This window comes from Pseudoliparis swirei, chromosome 15 (genome assembly GCF_029220125.1).
Source record: "Pseudoliparis swirei isolate HS2019 ecotype Mariana Trench chromosome 15, NWPU_hadal_v1, whole genome shotgun sequence".
NCBI classification, from domain to species: Eukaryota; Metazoa; Chordata; class Actinopteri; order Perciformes; family Liparidae; genus Pseudoliparis; species Pseudoliparis swirei.
The window spans coordinates 13720539-13742934 of record NC_079402.1 but is presented as its reverse complement, the minus strand read 5'-3'; the positions used below and the strand labels follow the sequence as shown (position 1 = coordinate 13742934).

General features: G+C 41.6%; 2 protein-coding genes across 2 annotated transcripts; one reads left to right on the top strand and one right to left on the bottom strand.

Annotated features, from left to right (window-relative positions):
• Nucleotides 1-2987: 2987 nt before the first annotated feature.
• On the bottom strand, nucleotides 2988-9760 carry ddx54 (DEAD (Asp-Glu-Ala-Asp) box polypeptide 54). Its single transcript, XM_056432322.1, has 20 exons — nucleotides 9509-9760; nucleotides 8713-8839; nucleotides 8471-8541; nucleotides 8190-8378; nucleotides 7979-8028; nucleotides 7830-7871; nucleotides 7639-7734; nucleotides 7415-7536; nucleotides 7212-7273; nucleotides 6783-6914; nucleotides 6436-6646; nucleotides 6173-6304; nucleotides 5858-6079; nucleotides 5696-5769; nucleotides 5389-5598; nucleotides 4932-5080; nucleotides 4706-4816; nucleotides 4490-4600; nucleotides 4205-4401; nucleotides 2988-3684 (listed from the first exon to the last, which is right to left on the bottom strand). The coding sequence occupies exons 1-20, from the start codon at nucleotides 9608-9610 to the stop codon at nucleotides 3434-3436; spliced, it is 2661 nt and encodes an 886-aa protein (XP_056288297.1). The 5' UTR covers nucleotides 9611-9760; the 3' UTR covers nucleotides 2988-3433.
• Nucleotides 9761-15395: 5635 nt separating this feature from the next.
• Nucleotides 15396-21643, top strand: LOC130205438 (uncharacterized). The gene is made up of 3 exons (XM_056432811.1): nucleotides 15396-15801; nucleotides 19413-19553; nucleotides 20832-21643. Exons 1-3 carry the CDS (start codon nucleotides 15666-15668, stop codon nucleotides 20933-20935), a joined length of 381 nt encoding a protein of 126 aa, XP_056288786.1. The 5' UTR covers nucleotides 15396-15665; the 3' UTR covers nucleotides 20936-21643.
• Nucleotides 21644-22396: the final 753 nt, after the last annotated feature.

The following is a 22396-nucleotide window of genomic DNA, read 5'->3' as shown; positions in this document are numbered from 1 at the left end:
AGTGGAGAAGTGCCTTTTAAACTGAAATCAATCGGTTAATCTTTGTGACGTGGTACGAGTTGGTTGACCAAACCATGACCAGCAGGCATGCAGAGTTTACACAGAAATGCAATGAATAACTAAAAAGCTTGGTCAAACATCTTAAATGGCGGACAATGGTCAGACAAAGTCCTCTCCACCTTCGCACAGCTGTAACTACTGCCGAGCATTTATATCCCAGCAGTACTCTAAAGCTCCGGCTCTTTGGCATATCTCAAGTGGATGCTGTGTCAGTCCTGGGAACCCTAAACAAAGATAAAGCTGCTGTCCCTGACGACTGGAGAGCTGCTGTAGCGCTACACAGCGCTGGGACGGGGAGCGGGGCCATCGCACAGACAAGGAGGGGTGAGGGATGGCTTCACGGAGGACGGGATGTGAGGTAAAGGCCGGCTGTAGCTCAGTATCTCGGCGTGAGGATTAACTGATATCGTCGGCAACAGAGTCTCATTCAATCCGGTTCCCTCTGGTCGCAGATAGTTAGAGGACGGTACAAAGGCCCAATCTGGATGCTGCTCTCCACAAATAACTCTTCGTAGCCGGCACATGGTTTGTTCAGGTGTAAGTTGTATCGGTCAGTTGAAACGAGTGATGTGTTCAGAAGGGGCCGAATGCTTGGCCTGTGGCGATGATCTTTGAAGCTCTCAAGAACTGAGCTACTTCTACTTTAGAGAAAGACGGTGTAGGCGGTGGTAGTTTACCTGACAGAGCAATATTAGTGATTACATTGCAAACTTTGAAATGTCCACACAAAATATAACAAAGGGAAACAATAATTATTCGCTAAACTAACCAGCATTATATTATAATTTAAATCTCCACCTTGGACAGACATTAGGTAATGCCTCTTTCATTGTTCACTTGAAATACAAATGAATCAAATTCAGGACTTTTAGATTCATGTTTTACTATTTAATGAACTATAAAACGGAATTCAGAGGTGACCTGAGTCGGGACTTCCTCTACACACGGCGCTCAACATACAGCGATGTGAACATGTTGAGTAGACGTGGAAACAGCATGTCTGCACACGACACGCTCGACTGAGATTCAAGCTGGCTCAGAACATGTCACCTTGACCTCTGACCCTTTTGTACATATCGCTGCTGACCAAAGGATTGTGGGTGAGAATAGCCTGCTGGCTTGCTTACTGCAACATGTGACTGGCTGGACAGAACATCCGGGTGTTTGTTTATATATTGCAATTGATATACTGTTTACTGGGACATCTTTTAATAAATAGTAAGGTGGTATGTGCATGTGTGAATGATCTCTATCCCACATGAAAGACTATGAATGTAGACTGCTCATTAAATGTGAAGCTGTCAAAACGTCAATAAATGCAAATACATACTGAGAAGCTATTTCAATAGTGCAAGTACAGAAATCAAAAAAGGTATTCATGGTTAATTTAATCGTATAGAATTAAAAGTTAGAAGTATATATAAATGAATTTTACATACATGTATCAAACATTAATAATTGTATCCATTGTTTTTATAATATGTGTCTGTATTGTATCTATACCTATATGAGGAACTCTTTGACATTACTATTGTGCAAATGTATTCATTTACATTTCATATTTATTTTTTCAATCATACAATATTAATAGTTGTGACTGGTCATAAACTGCATAGCAATCTGAAACTTCGCTTGCTTTATCCCCTAGACAGAGCAACTGGTGTGGTTTATGAATGTGTTATATGGAAGATCGACCCACGATGAAATACGACTGGTCTGGTGTTTGTCCCGTGACAATCTCCATGACGACCCTGCTGTGTTTGGACCACATACATTATCCACCTACCGCCCATTTTCTTCCATCTTTAGCAGCATCCACACAGACGACTGGAAGGCACAAATCTCAGCCCATGATTCAGTGCAGCCATGAATAACCCGCGATGGCATGTGTGCACAGCGAGCTCAGTAACCACATCCAGATGGGGTGAGCTCCTCGTCTCCCTCACTCACGGTGTCGCGCTGCTCTTTCCTCTCGGGCTGCTGTGCATGTGCTCATGTTTTGCACCTTTCCAGCAGCAGAGGAGAGAATACTCTTTGCTGATCAACCGCAGGAAATAAATTGCATGATCATTCGACACGTGGCCGAAGAAATAACTGTTGGATGTGATGCTTCTCAGATGTGAAACAACCAAGTATAAACAGAAAATATATATATATATGTCTGTATTGTATCTATACCTATGAGTAACTCTTTAAATAAAATTAAACTATGACTTGCGTTATAATCCAAGTTAACAGCACACTTGTGTCATTTGGATTGGTGGGAATCTAAACACGCCACACCTTGATATTAAATATATAGTCAAGGAAAGAACCTGAAAGACATAATAAAAACTAAATAAAGTATGCCAAAAGAAAGATAAATCATTTGTAATAAAAGTAACCCATAATGGTAAATGTGAAAAACACATTTTAATCTATACTCAAATATCACTACACACACTTTTAAATTATATTTTGGATAAATAGACATTTCTAATAATTGTCAGTTATAACTGACACCTAATCACTTGTAAAGAAGGGAGACTTCTCCTCGACGCTCCGATAAACGTGCAGTGATAGTTTTCCACCAAATGAGTGCAGCATTGTACCGTATCACATTGCCGTACTATTTACAACTACTTATTATCAGAAAAATAAACATAGAAAATAACAGAACCAGAGGTTCTAGCTCGTTTACTGAAGTCTCCCAGGAGCAGTCGTCACATTGGAGGTTCACAGAAAACCCAGTCGCACAAACCAGAGCGTCACTTTTCATTCTCATCATCCTCTGGGGCACAAACTGGGAACGATCCAGACTTTACACCAACAAATACGAAGGCCGACGAAAATGTAACATCAAACATCCTTTCAAAGCCTGCGGTTCCCCGACTGGGCTTTGACTGAAACAGAAACTAAACGTACAAAAGAACACCCGATCGAGAAAGTCAGACCGACACTATAACCCCGTTAATGGAGCTATATTGTTTATTGTCATACCATATGCAGCCAGAAACTCACTTCTTAAAGATTTTCTTCTGTAAAGTTATGGACCAGAACCAGTATTTAATGCAGATATTACATCAGGGACACTCAAGTCTCAACTTCAAGAATAAAAATGTATATATTTTGGAAAAACACATCATTTACACACTTTTGTTGTTTGTATCAACATGCGACTGCAATTGAAGACACAGAATATTAATCAGATTCATGTCAGCATTTTGCCAGTTATCCAAGTGTATAGAAATATCTTAGTACGCAAATACAATCTGCCAACACACAGAACAGAGGAAACTCTTATTATTCTTCTACATACTCTGCCAAATTTAGAGTTCAGCTGTTCATCTCTACAGTGGAGAAATGCTTTCCTCCACTCCGTCTGTGAGAGTCCTCAGAGTTTCTTCCTCATCTTACCCTTCTTATGATCACCCCGTCCAAAACCGGACTTCTTAACATCTCCGACAAACCTTTTGTTTTTTTTGAGGCCTCCGCTCTGCAGGAAATGTTGCTTCGCATCTTTCTTGCGCTGGTGCAGGATTTGATCCTTGGACTTCAGCTCTGAGCGAACTCTGAGGCCACCGGGCTTCTGCTGCGAGCCGACACTCTGGAAGTTTGGATTACTGCCACGACCACGACCACGACCTGGGAGACGGATAGTAAAGAAAAGGTATATTACATTGTAGAACAAAGTTATTTTTTATCAAACTATATACTTTTGATGTACAAAGAATTTGCTTTTTTGTTGGAAATTAAAGCAGACAAACGTCACAACTTTGCAGGATCTGTAATTCAGATTCAAAATGGCAATACAATAATCTGGCTATACGGAATATTTCACAATTTGAGAAAAATATAATTTAACTTGGAGTCAGACGAGAACATCAATACTGCTCGTATCCATTAAATAGAAACTAGTTAGCTTAGCATAAAGACTGGATACAATGACCCTTGCTCTCTTCAACTGTAGCAGACTCCACTAACTAACACCTTGAAAACGTAACACTTTATATCTTGTTTGGTTATTTAACATCATATTACAGGGATGCAGCAAATAACTTAACCTACGGGCAAACTTTTGATTTCGTCTATTTATTTTGTGTTATCTGAGATGGAAAGGATTAGTTCTGAACTATTCAAGTTAAGATTAAAGTTGCTCTCTTACCTCCTCCTCTACCACCTCCTTCTCCTCCTCTTCCCATGCCTTCTCCTCTTCCTCCAGGACTCCTCCCTCCACGTACTCCACCTCTTCCTCCTCTGCCGCCTCTTCCTCCTCTGCCACCTCTTCCGCCTCCACCTCCTTCTCCATCTGATCCAGATCCTCCATCATCGACCTTGTATTTTTTCTTCCACTCGTCGTAACTGACGTGTGGTTAAGTGAAACAACATCGCTAAATATTGTCAGAGTGAGAGAGAACCGTAATAGTAAACAAATACACAAAGAGGATACAAGTTCTTCTTGTTCTTCTTGTTATCGATGACCTGTCCACCGTCGAGTCTGATCTTCTTCTTCTGGTCCTCCTTGCCGTCTGCTCTAACAAAGCGCTTCTTTTTACGATCCCTTCAAATGACAGAGACACTGAATTAGGGTAATAAATGGCAGAATCAGAAGCATGTGGTGTCAGAAAGAGGATGAGAGAGAGATTCCGTGAATTTTAATTTGTACCATTTCATTGTGTTCTTGTGCTGGTTTAACTTTCCATCATCTCCCATCAGGTCCAGAACAGCTGAGGAGGCCTGCTTTTCAAAGGCAGTGCCCTCTGTGCCGAGACTTAAGCTAAAGCCACACAGAACACATGGCACAGGTTATCACACAGTGAATACACTGTAATCATCTTTGATGTCATCTATTTTTCCAACGTAAAAAAAAGAAGCTCTGTTTAACGTCTCACCCTCTCTCAGAGTCAAAGTCTTTGGGTCTGTAAGGGATGTAATACTGCTCATCTTTGCCCGACTGTCTGCTTCTCTTGTTCTTTTCTCCTTCTTCCCCATCTTCCTGCAGACGTCTCTTTTTTCCACCTACCACCACAGAGAACACCCCCTGGTGGAAACATGTGGAATTACACATTAAGCATTGACATCGAGACTAGCATTTTAAGTGCCATGTACAAAATGAGGATTTGCAATTATTAACACATAGTAGAGAAGCTTCTCCATCTCATTAAATGTTGTTTATATATATATATATTGATTACTCAAACATGCGTTGATCAACAGCAAATTAACTGTTTTGCATGATTAATTTACTTGCTGCTTTTCTTTATATCAAAAGATAATAAACTGAATATCTTTGGGCTCAAGAGGCTGTAGAGGCTTAGTTTCAACCACAGAGGCATGAGAGCTTCTTGCCTTCATATCGTCCTCGTTTTCATCCGCGCCGTTTGTGAAATCATCGTTAGCTGTGGTGGTGGATTTGACGGGCTGGTGCAGGCGGCTTTCTGCAGCCAGGGTCACTCTCTGTTTGCTGAATTTGTCCACCAGCCGCTTGTCCTTGGAGCGCTTGGCCCGCATGACATGACCTGCCTGTGTCTTACTGTTAGAGTTGATTTCAAAGATAGTCTACAAGAAGACAAGAGGAGAACATTTTAATGTCACAAGTTAGAAGGAAATATTCTGCACGGTGAGATATCTATATTCATCATCTACCATGACTCACTGATTTGGATTTGTAGCCTTTGATGGCATCAACTATGTGAAGGCGCTCCAGTTCCATTGTTTCCAAACCAGCCCCTTAAACAAGATCAATCAAAAGGTTGTTACAGCTACTGCCTGAGCACAGTCATCAACGTGTTCTTCATCGGCCGTCGTCTAAACTCACCTAGTAGTGGATGGACAGCCATGGTGGAGAGATCTGTATTTTTGACCCGTCTGAAAGACTCAGGTGAGGGGCTTGGTCGTGACTTAAGATACTGCTTGTAGGCGTTCTCAGAGACATGGTGCAGGCTGTGCAGGTCCTGGGAGTTCTCGTGAGCCGTGAACAAATGAGAACTTTCGTCATCCAGGATACTCTGAGGGACCCGACCGAACACACCCTCTAAATCTGGAGGAGGGGACAGCCAAAGATTATGACAACTAATCAATCGAAGCGTTTACTCATCCGTCGAAGTCCTGGCAGGCAATCCGCAGAGCCTACCTGGTGTGTGTTCAGGCGTGGCAAACTGAACAGGCCTTCCAAGGAAGAGGTGGAGGTCATAGACAAAAGGCATCTCATCTGGACAAATCAGACTGTAGGCTATGCCGCTGCGTCCAGCACGTCCCACACGGCCTGATGGGAAAAGACAGGTGATGACGATGGCCAAAGATATTAAAATGCATCATATCATGCTGGTTTCGTCCCCTCATTAGAATTGGCCTACGGGCAAATCGAGGTCATGATTCATTGTACAAGTCGCTTACCAACTCTGTGCAAGAACAGCTTGGGCTTGGAGGGGAAGTTGTAGTTGATGACATTGTCCAGCATGGGGATGTCTATACCACGAGCAGCAACATCAGTCACAATCAGCACCATGGCTTTCCGATGAACAAATTTCCCTATATTGATCTTTCTGGCAGTCTGATCGAGGGCGCTGTAGATGTAGGCACACTCCACTCCTTCTAAAGTCAGCAGCTGGAGAACAAAACAAATTAAAGCTCATATTTTCATAAATATAAGGAAACTTCCACATGGACTCACTGAGAATGTGTGGGGTCATTGAGAAAAAAAAACACACAAAAGAGCCATAGATCTGCCGCGTGTCTCTTACCTCCCTGATGTACTCCACATGGTGTTTGGTGGCTACAAAAACCACCGTCTGCTCCTGAGGCTTCACTATGTTCCTCAGCAGATGAAGCAGAAGCGCCTGCTTGTCATCCATGCGCAAATGGAAAAATGACAGCTGAGGGAAGACAGGAGAAATTAAAATTGTGTACAGAACAGACAGAGAAGAAGGGATTTAGCTCAAGACTTCAGCTGTAACGTGCGCATTTTAAATATCATTCAAATTCGCATCAATCCCGCCTTGGAGGGGGCGTGGCTTATCTATGTGGCAAGTTATCTTTTCTGATTTTATGGATTAGTTGTTGCAGCCCTATTGAGCACATCATTAATTTGTTAATCATGTTAAAACTTTAAACCGTGGTGCTAATGAGAGGACCAAATCCACCAACCCTTTAATGTACTGTTCGTTCTTTACCTTAATCTGGTCGCTGAGCTTAGAATCCACATCTAAACGAATCAAAACTGGGTCATTCAGCCCTGGAAATATAAAAGAAAGACTTATTTAGTTAGCTCTGGTCTGAAGCATAAATCTATTAAATGCATTATAAGAAGATGGTTACGGTGATGATCTTTAATCATGATGTATGAAGGTAAAACAGAAATGGTGTGTGATCTCACCAGCTCTGGCAAACTCCACCAGCAGTTTGGGCAGAGTGGCAGAGAACAGCAGAGTCTGTCTGCTGTCTGGAAGCCTCCGGATGACCTCCTGAAGCTGCTCGGCAAAACCCATTTCGAACAACCTGAGAGGATGAAGAAAACGGACACGTTCACACAATAAATGAAAGTGTGAATCCAAGCTGTGAATTAGAAACATGACACCTTTAAACAAGTCCATTTCTCACCTGTCAGCCTCATCAAACACCACGTATTCCACACTGTGCAGCTTCAGGTTCATCTCCTTGACAACGTGCATGAGACGACCAGGGGTACCGATGATTCTGAGGGGAAAGGGCAGAGATCAGATTAAAAGTATTAAAGGTGCATGGATAGCGAGAATCCACATCATAAGTAAATGTTACAACTAAACACTCACATGTCGGGGTTTTCATGAAGAGCGGCAAACTGATCGTCCATTCTGGAAAAAGAGAAATTGACATTCATTGTAGAGTTAAAAGAAAAATTGCACAGATCTCTGAGTACAACAGACAACGAAGAGCACACAAATATTGAGAGATCACCCACCTGTCTCCACCAAGGATCAAAGCGATCCTGAGTCCGGTGAATCTCCCCAACTATAATACCAAAATAAAGTGACAGAGAAGTCAGGGACTAAATCACGAACGATTTGCAGAACTAAACTATAATAAAAAAATTTACACAAAGAATAAATGTAGCAATGGACAACTTGAATCCCTAAATAAACAGTAAACATGTATCTCTCCGTTCATCTGACCTCTTTTGCGAACTTCATGGTCTGCAGAGCCAACTCTCTGGTGGGGGTCAGGATTAGGGCTCTGGCTCCGGTTTTGGCTTGAGGTGCTTTTAACTTCTCAAACATGGGCACCAGGAAGGCAGCCGTCTTACCGCTGCCAGTCCTCGCCATGGCAACTATATCCTTGCCATCCAAAATTATTGGGAGAGTCTAAAGTGGTAAAGAGAAGAATTTTGCATGAAATGTTGTGCTGTTAGTCCTAAATGTTTGATTATGGGATTCTCTAAGTGGCACTGACTTACCTTTCTTTGGATCGGCGTAGGGACTGTGTAACCCTTCTTCATGACGCCTTTATACACAGGATAACTGAGACCTGAAATCATTCACATTGTAGCTCATTAATATTGACTCTTGGGAAACCGTGGATCAGACTTTACATAACGTAGATATTTAATCTTAAACGGATATACACATTTAGATTTCCAATACTGCAAGTAACCAGGGGATAAGCAGGGAAACCTGTGCACTCTTCACTAGGTCTTACCCATGGACTGAAAGCCTCCAGACTTCTTTTTCTTCTTGTTCTGGGCTCTGACCAGCAGCCTGGTGTCCGGCTCCACATCTGACAGGCAGTCAGCTGAGGCCGGGAACCGCATGAGTTTCTTTCCTGGCTGTGGAAACCAACAACAAAACACACGAAAAGATTCTTACAACCTAACAAAAACACAAACACTTGTTTTTATCAAGGAGTTTTGCAGAATAGATCTATTGAAGCATGTTTCTTCAAATGCAAGGACGACACATTTCCCCTGGATAGTTGACGAAATAGGATGACGGATCTAAACAGCTTGGATTGTAATATGCAAACATTGTGCACATTAAAAGGTGTACCTGCTGGACACATGATGCCTCCTTCACTGGAACGTATGCACACATCTACCACGAGGTAGGTAAACAATTAGTGTTAAAATAAAAATGCTCTGTTACTATAACATCAAAGTAATGGTCAATACATGTGACGGTGAATATGTGGATGAGTACACATATGCACTGCAGCATCTCCCTCGTTTCATTAAATGTGTAAAATGAACAGCTCCCAGAATGAGTGTGTAGAGAAACACTTTGAGAATGTACAGATAACTAAGGCGGACATTTTATATTTTACTATTTATTAAACCAACGACCTCCTGAACTGTAGTCAAACGCGTTACCACTGTACCCCCGACTCCATCAACAGCTGCCCGGGGAACCGAGCTTCGAGTGCTCAACACAATGTAAGTTCAGCAAACGCTACGAAGAACTCATCACTTCGTGAAACCTCTTAAAGTATTGATCCTTACAGAATCATCGTCCTTAGTTTCCGCAGCTAGTTGAAAGTCCGCCTCCGACTCTCTGTTGTATCGCCTCCTCTTCATCTGGTGCTTCTTCCTCTGCGCCATCATGGGGCTTCGGTGGTCTGTTCGCCGGCCGTCGGTAACGTTACTGTCCGGTATGTTGGAATAAAACGGCGTCACACGAGAAAAGACTAGTCAACACGGACCACTGCTGCTCGACACGCAACAACACGGCAGGCGGACATGTTGGACACACGTGCAAGCGTTTTCTTCTTCTTCTGTTTCTCCTGCTGCTGCTACTTCTTTTTCTTCTTCTGCCATTCTGTGTGACCGGTACGTTGCTTGAAACTCAACATCGCCATCTAGTGGTACGGAGCGTGTGAATCCGGATGGAAGTCCAATCAGTAGCCTATGTCACGTCTATAATCATGCACATTTTACACTATATAATTATTATATGGACTGTATTGCTTCAAGTGGTTTAGGATCAGTCATTTTTCTCAAAATATGTCCTTTGAATCTTTTAATAATCAAGCCATTCACTTCTTAACACATTGACTATTCGGAAAATGTCAATGTGGTTTCATTAAAATGAGGCACAGCTGGCCAAAACATCAAATATATAAATGAACACAGAGTTATTGTGCAATTCATTAGGAGCCAAAATAAGAAAATATCCTAATTGTGTTTTTCTTCCCATTTTTAATGAAAATTGTTTCTGGTCTGATCTCTTTGTAATTCCTTTTTTATTTTATTTGCTGTGTTATTAATGAAACCCATTCAATAAAGTGTGGATTTTATTCATTCTTTTCTATTCATATATTTATATTGCATTCTTTTATATTGCACATTTGTTATATGTCTTCCGCCTGAGACTGAAAACACACCTTTTCCGACTATATCTGGATTAAAACACAGATTTGCATTTCAGTGGCACTGGGATGGCACTTATTGTGGTGCTTTTGTGGTTCGACTGAGTTAAGGAAGTGTTGCTTCCTGTGTTCTTGTTGTTCTTGGTTTATACTCTAGGTTGAAATGCACTTATTGGAAGTCGCTTTGGATAAAAGCGTCTGCTAAATGACATGTAATGTAATGTTAAGCTTTCACAACATTTTGCATTTGCTCATAACTTTTTTGTTGTGCCGAAGCAGCCACCGTTTACATTTTTAAATCACCGAGTGGAAATGTGTCCTTTGGATGATAACACTGACACTAATATGGCAGCCAAAATGTGCACTGTGCTGTTTAACCCTTGTGTTGCCTTAGGGTCATTTTGACCCCAATCAATATTACACCCTCCCCCCGCCTTTGGGTCATTTTGACCCGATTCAATGTTTCACCCTCCTGTTACCTTTATATTTACTAACATATTTTACCCTTTGGGTTCAATTTGACGCCAGCAATTAAAACCTCCAGAAAATTATTAGAATTAATATTGTTTTCCAAGTTTAAGTGTGAGGCACTTTATGTTTGTTTGTTGACTACCGAAAGAACACCGACATTAAACATTGAATGGGGTCAAATTAATCCTAAGGCGGGGGGAGGGTGTAATATTGATTCGGGTCAAAATGACCCTAAGGCAACACAAGGGTTAAAGCCAATGGGCTGATGTACAGTAAAAAAGTAAACACCATGGCAACAGCCCGGAGCTAATGCCATTCATATTCTCTCACGGAGCCTGGCTGTGGTGGCCGGGAGCCAAATCTGTGCAGGGAGCAGAGAGGGATGGCACGCAGGCAAGAGGTGTAGCAAGCCACCTCTCGGGTCCGCGTTAGCTCTGAAAGGGGATTCAGGGGATGAAGCCCCGAGGAGGATTCAGATATGAAGCGGGCAGAGATGGGAAAGTGGTGGTGTTTTTAATTTGGCATTCAAATAACGTGTCTGTTGGCATCAGTGTGCTACCAGGTGAGCTTCCAACGCTCCTGCCAGCCTCAACTCTTCGTTTTTCACGATGTCAAGCCCTCCTGTTGAAACGTGCTCCTGAATCACGCTTCATCTCCACATGAGTTGATGTATCTGATTATTCATGAGGCAGGGCTTTAAATGTTTCTCACTATGAAAGAAAACCAAGAGAGGCATGTTTGGATGTTTCTCTCGGGAATTAGGCTATAATACCCCACCTTTTACAAAGCCCCTGAGAGACCTGCTATTGATTTCACAAAGGAGAACTAAGATTCATCAATGACAAACATACATAGATTTATGAGGACAGCTAAACTGGATCCTGAGTTATATTCTATCTGACCTTTCAAAAAACCTGTGTTGTAAATTGTGTCAGTGATAATATGGATTTAAATAGAACACGAATACGCTGGTACACTATGCAGTCAGTGACTGTATGGCCACTGAATACAAGTAATTAGGAAAACAGATGTTCTCCAGCAGAGTGTGTATAGCCGATGCTGCCTCTAAGCTTTGGAAATTGGGGGGGGGGGGGGGGGGTGTTTAAATTCAGAGATTATCAAGTTGATGGTTTGTAAAGCTAAGCCTTTGAATGGGGTAGCAGTTAAATATTCTTCTTCTCTATCTGTTTCAATTTAACTATTTTTACCAACCGCTCTTTAAAAGGTTGGCCGTGGGTTCAGTGGACCTTTTAAAAAATAGTCCAAACATCCAATTAGCATTGCAAGTGATGTGCTGCAGCATATCAGTCCCTCCAGCAAGCCTTCAAATGCTGGTTTGATTTTTCATGCCAGACGCTGCACATCCAAGGGGAAAATTCATTTTAAAAATCTGATAACAGTTTTTCAAAAAATTTGAAATGGCTGCATAAGAAGAATCACCAGCTTTGGAAATGATTGTATCGTGAAACGTGAGATTTACTAAAAGTTGAAACTGTGAAAACTGCTGTTATGGTCTAAACTCAGATCCATCTATGGATTTGAAAGTTGTTACTCAGCTGTTCTGTGCAGTGAATTGTAGCCGGTAAAAAACATGCTTTTGGATCGGCAACCGGTGTGCATCATGCAGATGTGATTAACCTGTGGGAGACTCGGGGCAGTTGAAGAGAGGGTCAAACACTGGTTCTGGCGTGGCACTGCAAACGTGATTTTTTAAATTTATTTTTTATTCATGTGTGTTTGGTTTATTGGTGCTGCTACTGCTACGACAAATTTCCCCTTGGGGATTAATAAAGTATATATCTATCTATCTATCTATAAAGCCACCCAGTGACAGCAGCAGATGGTGAGTGGCCCCTGCATGGGCTTCACCCTCAGGAGTGCAGGGCAGGCAGCCATGCACAAAATGCGAGGCCACTGATTGGACCGTGCGTCTTAAGATGCCACAGGCTGATAAGATGCTGAGGAGAGCGGCGCTTACATGCTTGAGAAGATGTATAATTATGTGAACCCGGTAGTTTCTTTGGACCCTCCACTCACCCATTGTGTGGAGGGTCGGTAGATTGACATTGGCTGGATTGCAATCCTGATAAAAAATAAACTGTAGGTGTCAGCGAGAACATTTTTATGATTTCTGACGTAGAAGATTATAATATGCACAAAATATATAGAGCATACTGGAATAATCTGAATTCTGAAATATATTTAACTCATATCAAAATGTGGCATAATTTGTGGCATAGAACGATAATAAAGCAAAATTCAGAAGTGCTTACATTTCCATAACAGGAGCTTATCCTTTTGATGAGACCTCCGCTATGCTTTATAAGGAGAATCCGGCTTTGCGCTCCCTTTGGTGTAAAACTGCAGAGGCACATACATCCGTTCAAACTTTCAATAACCTGATATTATGGGTGCAAAAAGGCCGTTTCCCTTCAAGGCTCCAGCAGTTAATCTAACTCAAAGTGCCAGCATTAAGGCTATAGTCACGGGACATGTGACAAAAGCACAAGAACTGTCCCGAAAGGGCAGCGAAAGAGACCTTTGAGGATTTCTCCAACCAGCCAAACATGTGGGACTTCAAAGTCAACCTCGATGCCGTTTCCGGGCTTTTGTTTTGACTCTGCTGCATATGGCCTGCAGAACATCTTTCCACGTTGTGGAATATTGTGGCCAAACACTCGTGGATTAGTGCTCATTAAAGCTGCAGAGAACCCGCTGGGCTGTGCTTAATACACGAAACTTAATGGCCATTTCAGTTTCATCTCCTCTACGCTTTTAGGATAGAGTTATATATGACGACAGACGACTAGAATTAAAGCCCACAGAGCAGAATTAACTTTTCATGTATTTCTTCCTCACATCCTTGTTGTTTCTTGTTGGTCGTTGCTTGCACAGCCTCGGGCTCAGTTCTTGTTCTGGTGTCTTAATTGCAATTTCATCAAGAATTTAAAGCCATGTAGCCTTCCCTATTCTTGTCACTGTCACTCCAAAGTAGCCACCACACAGGACTTAAAGGGTATTTAAAGCAGCTATTATGTCATAAGATATAGAAGGAGCAGCTTGGGGAAGACTCACTTTCATCATTGTAGTAACGCTGGACCTCTTCTTTCCCCTCCGTATCCATCCTTCTCTCAGTCTCTCTTTCATAGCTGTACCACTCAAAGGCCCAAGCAGCCCAGCAGAATATAAAAGGGTTGTAAGATGGGGAAAGATGGAGACACTGAGTTTGATTGTGTTGATGCAATATGAACATGTCCTGAGTGACTCCTATTATATATTTATCGCACATGTCCATGACAAGAGTCTTGAGATTGAGTTGTGCGGGTGTGTGGGTGTGTGTTTTCGTGAGTATGCATATCCCAAATGTAATGTTACTTTTCTAATTAATGTTAAATAAGGCTTTTATTTTGGAAAGAGTTCACATTCAAGCAATTCATTTGACATCTTGGGAATTATGATCATTTTTGCAGAGTTGGAAGAAAAGATTGATGCCATGCTCGAACATAACAGTGGTATCAATTGTTTCCTTCATTTCAATATTCTCATGTAACTCTCAGCAAGAAAGCAAAGTAGCATATTTCTCAAATTGTAAAACCATTCATTTCAGGTTATAGTTAACACACACACACACAAGCAACTGTCCACATGACCACTTCAACCTATATGCTTCACCCAGATTGTACACACTGCTGACATTTGTTCTTCTCTCGCACTGTTTTTCTCAACAATGACTCATGAGTTAAAGCACACTGAGAAGAGACAACTCACACACAGCTGCACACACAAATAAAAATAGGCAATGCATTTGTCTGTAGAAACATAACAAAGAGATGACGCTCTGCAGAGAACAATTAGGTGTTTTATTTTGTCAATGAGCATTAATGAAAAAGGGCTTGTCTAGATTCCACTGTGATCGGAACTTAAACAGAGAAATCTGCTCTCGCTACTCTAATTATGTTTTAATATGAATGACAGCGATCATTGGCAGCCATCAGGCAGGACCATATGTTGCTTTGGGTGGGGAGGGAAAGAGGGCTTAAGGCAAAGCCTGCCTTATCCTCTGGCATTACAGCCTCTAACAAAGGATTTACTCTTTAATTCTTGATTATATAGAATTGTCTCCACAGTGCAGGGATGCAAAGAGCAGAGATAACCTGTCCTATTGGGAAAGTGTGTGTGTGTGTGTGTGTGTGTGTGTGTGTGTGTGTGTGTGTGTGTGTGTGTGTGTGTGTGTGTGTGTGTGTGTGTGTGTGTGTGTGTGTGTGTGTGTGTGTCCTTTGGCAACGCTCACATGCGAACACACACCAACCTGGCCCCCTCAGTGTGCCATCCCATTTAGCCCCTGGGCTTTTAACACATTGTGATTGGGCTATTATTAGAAGCCATTAATTATCAATCAGGAATTAATCCTGATTGAAGTGTTTTCCCCCAACTAGAAAAGGACCACACTTGTTTGTTTTCACTCTGTGATCAGACAACGTTGACATGAGAGAAGAGAGGCTTTCTTTTTTTCCTTTACTGATCCAACAACGTGAACAACCAGCTTCTCCCGCTCAGGGTGTGAGGAGACTGCTGAGGAAAACATTCTTTTATTTAGTTCCTTCACTCATTTATCTTCCTCCCCCCGTCTCTTTGCCTGACTGGCTGCTGAGCTGACTGACTGCCTGGATGGTTGGCTCCCCCTCTCGCTGGACACAAACTGGCAGTTAACTCACGCACCGCGGGAGCTGCGTTGAGGCTGGAGACACTCGGGCTGCTCGGCTGTGGAAAGTAGGATCTCCGCTAGGTTTCTATCTCTTTCTGTTTTGGTGGACTATTAGATGAGAGCAGAGGAGATCTCTGTCTCCTCCAGCACTGCCCCCCATCATCACTATTGTGTTGCATCCATGACTTTACACACCTGGCTGGTGTATGGGCTTGGATCTATCTTGGTTTGGGCACTCTACTTGAAACAGGGTGAGTAGTATTTTAGTTTTGAAACATGTTGTGCAGCAGAGAGAGTGTGTGTGTGTGTGTGTGTGTGTGTGTGTGTGTGTGTGTGCTGTGTGAGTATGCGTGCGTGTCGTCCATTTGGCGTTGTGTGTGTGTGCGTGTGGGTTTGGGGTCGTGTGTGTGTGTTTGTGCAATCTGTGATGTCACAGATACAATCATCTTCCCTTAAAACAGCCTTTTACAAGCAAATTAATCAATATGTTGTATATACTGAGGTATACAAATACAAATACTGTGAAAATCAACTTTAAACATTAGCGAAATATTCAAACAACACAGCAGTGGAATTATAGAAAATAGGCTGGTGACCAAAACCAACTAAAACGACCATAAATATAATGAACGACCATGTGAAAGTGATTCCAATGAATATGCCTTTGGTCTGTGTGTAATTCACCTGGGAGTTCAGATCTATGCCTCCAAACAATAGATGACATTCATAAGTGGAAAACTAAATTTCCCCAAAGAGTTATATAACGATTGACCTGATTGGGCATCGCAGTAACCTTTGTTTCACTCAGGGCCAAACAAGAGGACGCTTGGGGGATGTTGTGCACTGAGATGATGCTTGGCTTGATTTGTATCTCAGTGTTTGGTCTGATCACCTCTGATCCCAACTGCAGACCAGAAGGGAAAGTGAGCTTGAGGACTAATGAGGAGGCAACCATTAGCCAAACTTAGATATAACTGCAGCGCATGACAAAAAGCATCCAATGCTTTAAAAGGTACATACATTTCTAAAAAGTAATATGATAGTATTTCGTGTTCAATAATAATTAAAACAGCATAACTATCAAACAAACATCACCAAATAACATTGAGTTTAATACCATAAAAGAAGACAATTTGATACCTGTTGTGTATTACATAATGTTTAAATACAATGGTCACTAATGTGTTTATGGAGCACTGGAAGCTCTTTTTGAGCATAACCTCATTGTACGTCCTATTAAATAAGCTAAACCAAATATTATGAGACCGGTAAGCAGGAGTAACCTTTCCTAAATTAAATTCAAAAGTTATTATGGTAATCTGTCAAATCCGTTCAGTTTGTCTGCTTTTGCTGCCAACTATTCTCTGCAGATGACTTCCCCTTAAAATGTTTCTGATAAAAAATGCATTATGCATAATATAATAGTGTAATGGATGCTGAGTGTTGAAATGCAAATGAGCTTGAGCACATTTGCATTTCAAATGTACAAAAATGTACTCAATACCAATAATTGATAAGATTAGATTTAGCTCACAATAAATGTTGATGTCGACAGAGTTCATCAGCTTTTGCAATGCAATAGGAGCAGAAGTAATAAATTGCATTTTGCCGTGAACACTGAATGTCTTTCCAATATGCCCTCATTATGTGGATAAATGCTTATACCGGGCATGTGGTGTGTAACAAAACGTCACGATGAATTGATGAATCCGGTTGTTTGCCAGATATAAATGAACCTTCCATTGCGTTTTATTATAACAACCGTGACCCAGCTCTAATGACACCCTCCAATATTTATATGAGCTCTAACTGCATGGCGGATCACCAGCAGCGGAGTATGACACATTCACGAAATGCTGGCATCTGCTCCCCGTCCCTATGAGGCTTTACACTAATTCCAGCAGATTTCTAAAGTGATTTTTGTAAGAGCATTTGCCCGGGATTAGTTTGCTCCTGCAAGCTCCATCAGAGCTTTTGGTGGGCTATTTAACGGACTGGAGACGGCGAGAGGCCTCTTATTGGCTCTCTGTCCACAGGGCTGCACAGATAAAGAGGGAGGATTGGTTTCAGCCAAAGCTGATCTTCCATCTTGTGTGCGGGACTTTGGAGGTCGGGCACAGGTGTGTGAGGGGTCTGAGTCCACGGACAATCCATTTAAGCTCTGATGGATTTGTTCTGTTCAGGCTTAGCCTTACTTTCTTGAGAGAGTTAGGCAGTGAGACAGTTACATGGGAGAAGAGGGGACCAAAGATGAGAGAAGACTTTGGAGCATCTTATTTCTAAAAAGATGTTGTGGTGGTTGGGCCTGATTACGCTCAGCTGTGGAGGGGTGTAGGGGAGTGGCTCAGGGAACAGGTGCCAAAAAGAGGTCTAATTGGCTGTAGGGAATCGGGGTGATTATTGTGTCTCTGCATATATGCTGCAATGGAGATGGAGAGAAGGGACCGGCAGAGCAGACACTAAATAAAGTATCTTGCCAAAGTTTACACTACATGTGCTCTTTCCTTGTTGCTAGGGAGAAAAACCCGGGGAGAGTAACAAGACCTATTCCAGATATGCTTTAAATTCCCAATTCTACAATCATTTAGTGTCTGTCTGTTCCTCTTTTATCAATAAGGACCAAACCTATTTGGTAAATTATCAACTGGTGGTTTCTAGGCCTCAGTTGAAAGGGGAAAGTTAACAGCATAATGTAGCTGCATGTTGATTTCGTTCCTCGTGTGTCCCTCTCTGTGCTGTAGTTTCCACCACACCAATTACAGGGTGCTGAGTGGTAGAGCCACGGCTGTGAGATCACAAGCTGCAGCTGGCAGGCAGACAGCTTGGGATGGGCGTACTACTGGCTGAGTCACCCCTAAGCACAGATGAGGAGAGGAGAGCAGCAGTTGAGTAACGTCATGCAGGATGAGAACAAATATCAACCTCATAAAAGCAATGGTCCTTGTTTGAACCGTGACATGTTTCAGAGAAATGAACTTAGATGAACTTCTCTTGAAATGCTTTGCAAGACACTGCTCTCGCTTGAACAGGAGGGTTGCTTCAGAATTGGCTCATTCGCTTTGTTTATGTTGTTCAAGAAGAAATTACACAATTTGATTCTACATTTGCTGTTGTTAAAGAGATCATTTTAATTGGAATCAGAGCCATTGCAGATGCTTCTGACATAGATTTTGGAGTCAAGGCTATATCAAAGTAAATGATCTGTTTGGGTGGAACTTGGAACACTTTAGCTGGAAAGCAACAATATCACCATTAGCATCATGGGTTTAATTAGGTAGGATATCTTACAGTCAGTTTTATTTAATTTGATGACTAAATCACTAAAAACTAGACACAGAAAGAGAGAAAAACGTAGAAAAATGTAGGGGAATATTTTTCGAATTTAATTACAACATATTTAGACAGTAGGCGTTATGTTGATGAGTAAAGATTTCAAATGCAGACAATAGCACAGCTTTGTTGCATTTTGTTGTGGTCTTAAAGTGGTTTTATCCATAACCCACATATCCAAACGTCCATGTCTCCGTTGATTGTTTTTTTAAAGCAGGATGTGGAATAAATCTGTGCCAGACAAGTCATATGCTAATCTCTTCGATTTCCAAATATTTCTTCTTACTATGGTAACATTCAATCTCATATTGGTAGTCATATAGTGGTGTGAGGAGCTCCTAAGGGTCACCATAGGCCCTGTGTGGATCACCTGCCTGTAGTGCGTATCTGCGTATACTATTTCTTCCATTGTCCAACAGTAGCAGCAAAGGCTCCATTCATTTTACACCCCAGTGGCTTTCCACTAACAAGCGGGCACATCATTTTAAACTGCACCGAACAAGTCATGTCTCGCTCTGTGTGTCCCCTGCAGTCCAGGCGCTGCAGTGCTATGGCTGCAACATCATCCAGGGCCAGAGGTATGTTGACGTGGGCTGCTCCAACCCAGAGGTCATCACCTGCACTCATTCACACCGAGGCTTCAAACACCGCTTCTGCATCAAGACAGAGAGCAGTGAGTAAACCTCCATTATCAAGATGTAATGAAATCACAATTGTGTCTTCTATTCATCCTCCGAGTCAGTGAGCGACTGCATCTGATACTTTTTTTCAAGAAAATGTATGGTGGAGTGGAAGATTATTTCATCATGATGAATTCGCTCTGATGTGCCACTAGACATTGGCATAATCCTTTGTAATCATACTTTCATGTAAATGTTCTTTGTCCGCTGATGTGAGTATTTTATTACTCCCTGAACTGAGGACAGTTACATTACATAACCCCTACTTGCGGTGTGCTTTGATGGGTAAATTCTAAGTCATTCCTTGTTTGATGTAAAGTCAAATGGAGGACGTGGACACCCATGACAGGAGAGTGATGGTCAGATGAGTAGTTCTGCTGATATCCATGGAAGCGTGGACAATCCATCTGTTCCTTTGCTTGCCCTCCAAAGGATCCACTCATGTTGAAAGGGCTGATGATGCACCTTTTCCATTTGCTCAGAGAAACAGCAAGCTCAGAAAAAGACTGACAACAGCCCATTAGAAACAGTATGACAAGCACTTGTCGGTCAAAATCTCGTAGCGGTGTTTTGGAAGTAATCTGTGGCCATGTCAGCCTGTTAATCTTCATGTGACCCCGCCAAACTCAAATCTAACAGATGCTGGGGAAGTTCCATAAGAGTCTCAGAGTTATAGTCTCCTTTGTTCTCAGATTTGTTCTTACATTTTAACTGTGGAGATAGATTTGTGACAGTATCTGCTGTGCTCTCAGGAGACCTGATAACTCTTATTTTTCTTCATTAGGGGATTATAATTTACAGAGATGTTGTCAGGTGCTAATTGAATAAGGTGCTCAGTAGAATCCCATCGATCAATTATTTTAATGAGAACATGGTGGAGAAGCATATGGCTCCCTTTTATTTGGAATTGTTGCTGCTCAACCATTTGAATTCTGCATTTTTGTTTAATTTGTCTAAGAATAAAGGGCTCAGACCAATGTAAATACCTCACAAATTGTATTGCAGTAATTATTGGAGGTGAGTTTTACATGCCTGTCTCCAAAAAACTATATGACAACCAGAGAGACATAACTAGAGAATCTCCACAGAATGTGCATCATTCAGGGAGAGCTTGTCTTCTTAACTGTGAAGACATATCCTGTGGAGTGTGCCTTTGGGATCTCACGTCTCATTACACACTAGTGCTTACTTTGGCTTTTTTTTTCTTGCTGAGCCAAATACCAGCTCGTCACTCTTCTCTGACTGACTGTCTCCCCCGTCTGTCCCTCCAGCGGCCTTGGGTATTGTCCTGACCAGTGGTTGTGCCACATCCAGACACTGCCAGCAACATGAGCTACCAGGGGTGCGCATCCACTGCTGTGACTCAGACCTGTGAAACAGCGCCCCCTCCTGGCGCCCAAGCACACTACACTACATCTGTGCACTGGTCAGCATCTTGCTGCTGACGATGTGGTTGTGATATGGAGTCAATCTGGAGAGGAACATACCGCCGATGGAATAATGGTGGGAAATAACAGGTGTCATCTCTTCGCTTAGATGCTCACGTTTAGAGATGAATGGGAGTTTTACTCTGTGTGGTGTTCCTGGCTAGCACCTTGAAACAGTAGCTTTTATCACATTGTTACCTTGGAGCTACAGTCAAAGGGATGGCACAATAACCCTGTTTCATCCTAATAACAATGAAGCAGCTTGCAGTCATCAGTGAATTTAGTGTGAAGATCTACTCACTTAAATGTAGCTTAAAGTACATTATAGGATATTATGGGCCATTTGTTGCCATGCATGAAAGAAAGGTCTTAGAGTCATAATGTCATTTATTAAACAGTGTTCAGTGTGAGACATATCTATATTTTCTTCGTTACGGATTTCATTCTGTTTCTCAAGATCACATCTTTGCTGTGCAGTATTTTCTTTTAAAGTCACATATTTACCTTGCAAAGTTTAAGATATTTGTTGTTTGCTGTCCAGTTCTCCAGGGTATGTTTGGGAAAGCACACTGCATGTGGTTGTATGTAAAACTATAAGAAATATTGTACAGTGAAAGCATGTAATGTTGTGAATTACTGGATTAAAATGTTTCATATTTTTCAAAAGTGCTTGAAATTTTAATTTGTGTCACACCAAAACACACCATGTCACATACTAAACATAATCAGAGTAAATGTAAATTACTTGGGTTTCACATGATTTCATTTAAACCGTAGACCAGCGGATTAGAAAGGGATTTTATGTGCATATAAAAATGTGTAATGCTGACATGAAGTAGATAGACACTATATATAATTAAGCAGAAATAGAACAATCATAAAGATTAGCTAATGTTCACTTGTAGATATTTGTACAATTACATTATTATGTTAATACAATACACTTTATGTTTTGTATGAAGCTGTCATACAAAGTCTACAAAGGAGTCTGGGTATCAAACCATACAAGCCAGAAAATCTGAGTAAATGTTGCAGCTGCTTTTTATTTTACACATGCAGGGATATTTGGGCAAAATGGATCATGCCCACATATTTGATAAATATGTCAGGGCTCCACTTCCTTGTGCTATTTGTTTGAATGTAACATATGTGTGATTTTTTCACAAGTTTTCCTCAATTAACAAATTAACCATTTGAACATGGCTTCAGTTGATTTGCACAAACACATGGAAAAGATATCCACAAAGGACCATTCCAATGAAAACACATGCATAGGGCCAAGCTATATCTCACTAGAACCATGTTCACACTGAAGAATAACTGAAAAAAAGTCAAAATAAACAAATACAAATATACTTGTCGGCATATAATCGGTTAGATGAGCTAAACCTGACATTTCAGCATCAGTG

Coding starts and splice junctions, on each gene's coding strand:
- ddx54 (XM_056432322.1), bottom strand. CDS start 9,610: ATGATGGCGCAGAGGAAGAAGCACCAGATGAAGAGGAGGCGATACAAC. Junction 8,379..8,470: donor CTACGCCGATCCAAAGAAAG/GTAAGTCAGTGC, acceptor TTACCACTTTAG/ACTCTCCCAATAATTTTGGA. Junction 7,274..7,414: donor GGTGGAGTTTGCCAGAGCTG/GTGAGATCACAC, acceptor TTATATTTCCAG/GGCTGAATGACCCAGTTTTG.
- LOC130205438 (XM_056432811.1), top strand. CDS start 15,666: ATGAGAGCAGAGGAGATCTCTGTCTCCTCCAGCACTGCCCCCCATCAT. Junction 15,802..19,412: donor GGCACTCTACTTGAAACAGG/GTGAGTAGTATT, acceptor TGTCCCCTGCAG/TCCAGGCGCTGCAGTGCTAT. Junction 19,554..20,831: donor CTGCATCAAGACAGAGAGCA/GTGAGTAAACCT, acceptor CTGTCCCTCCAG/CGGCCTTGGGTATTGTCCTG.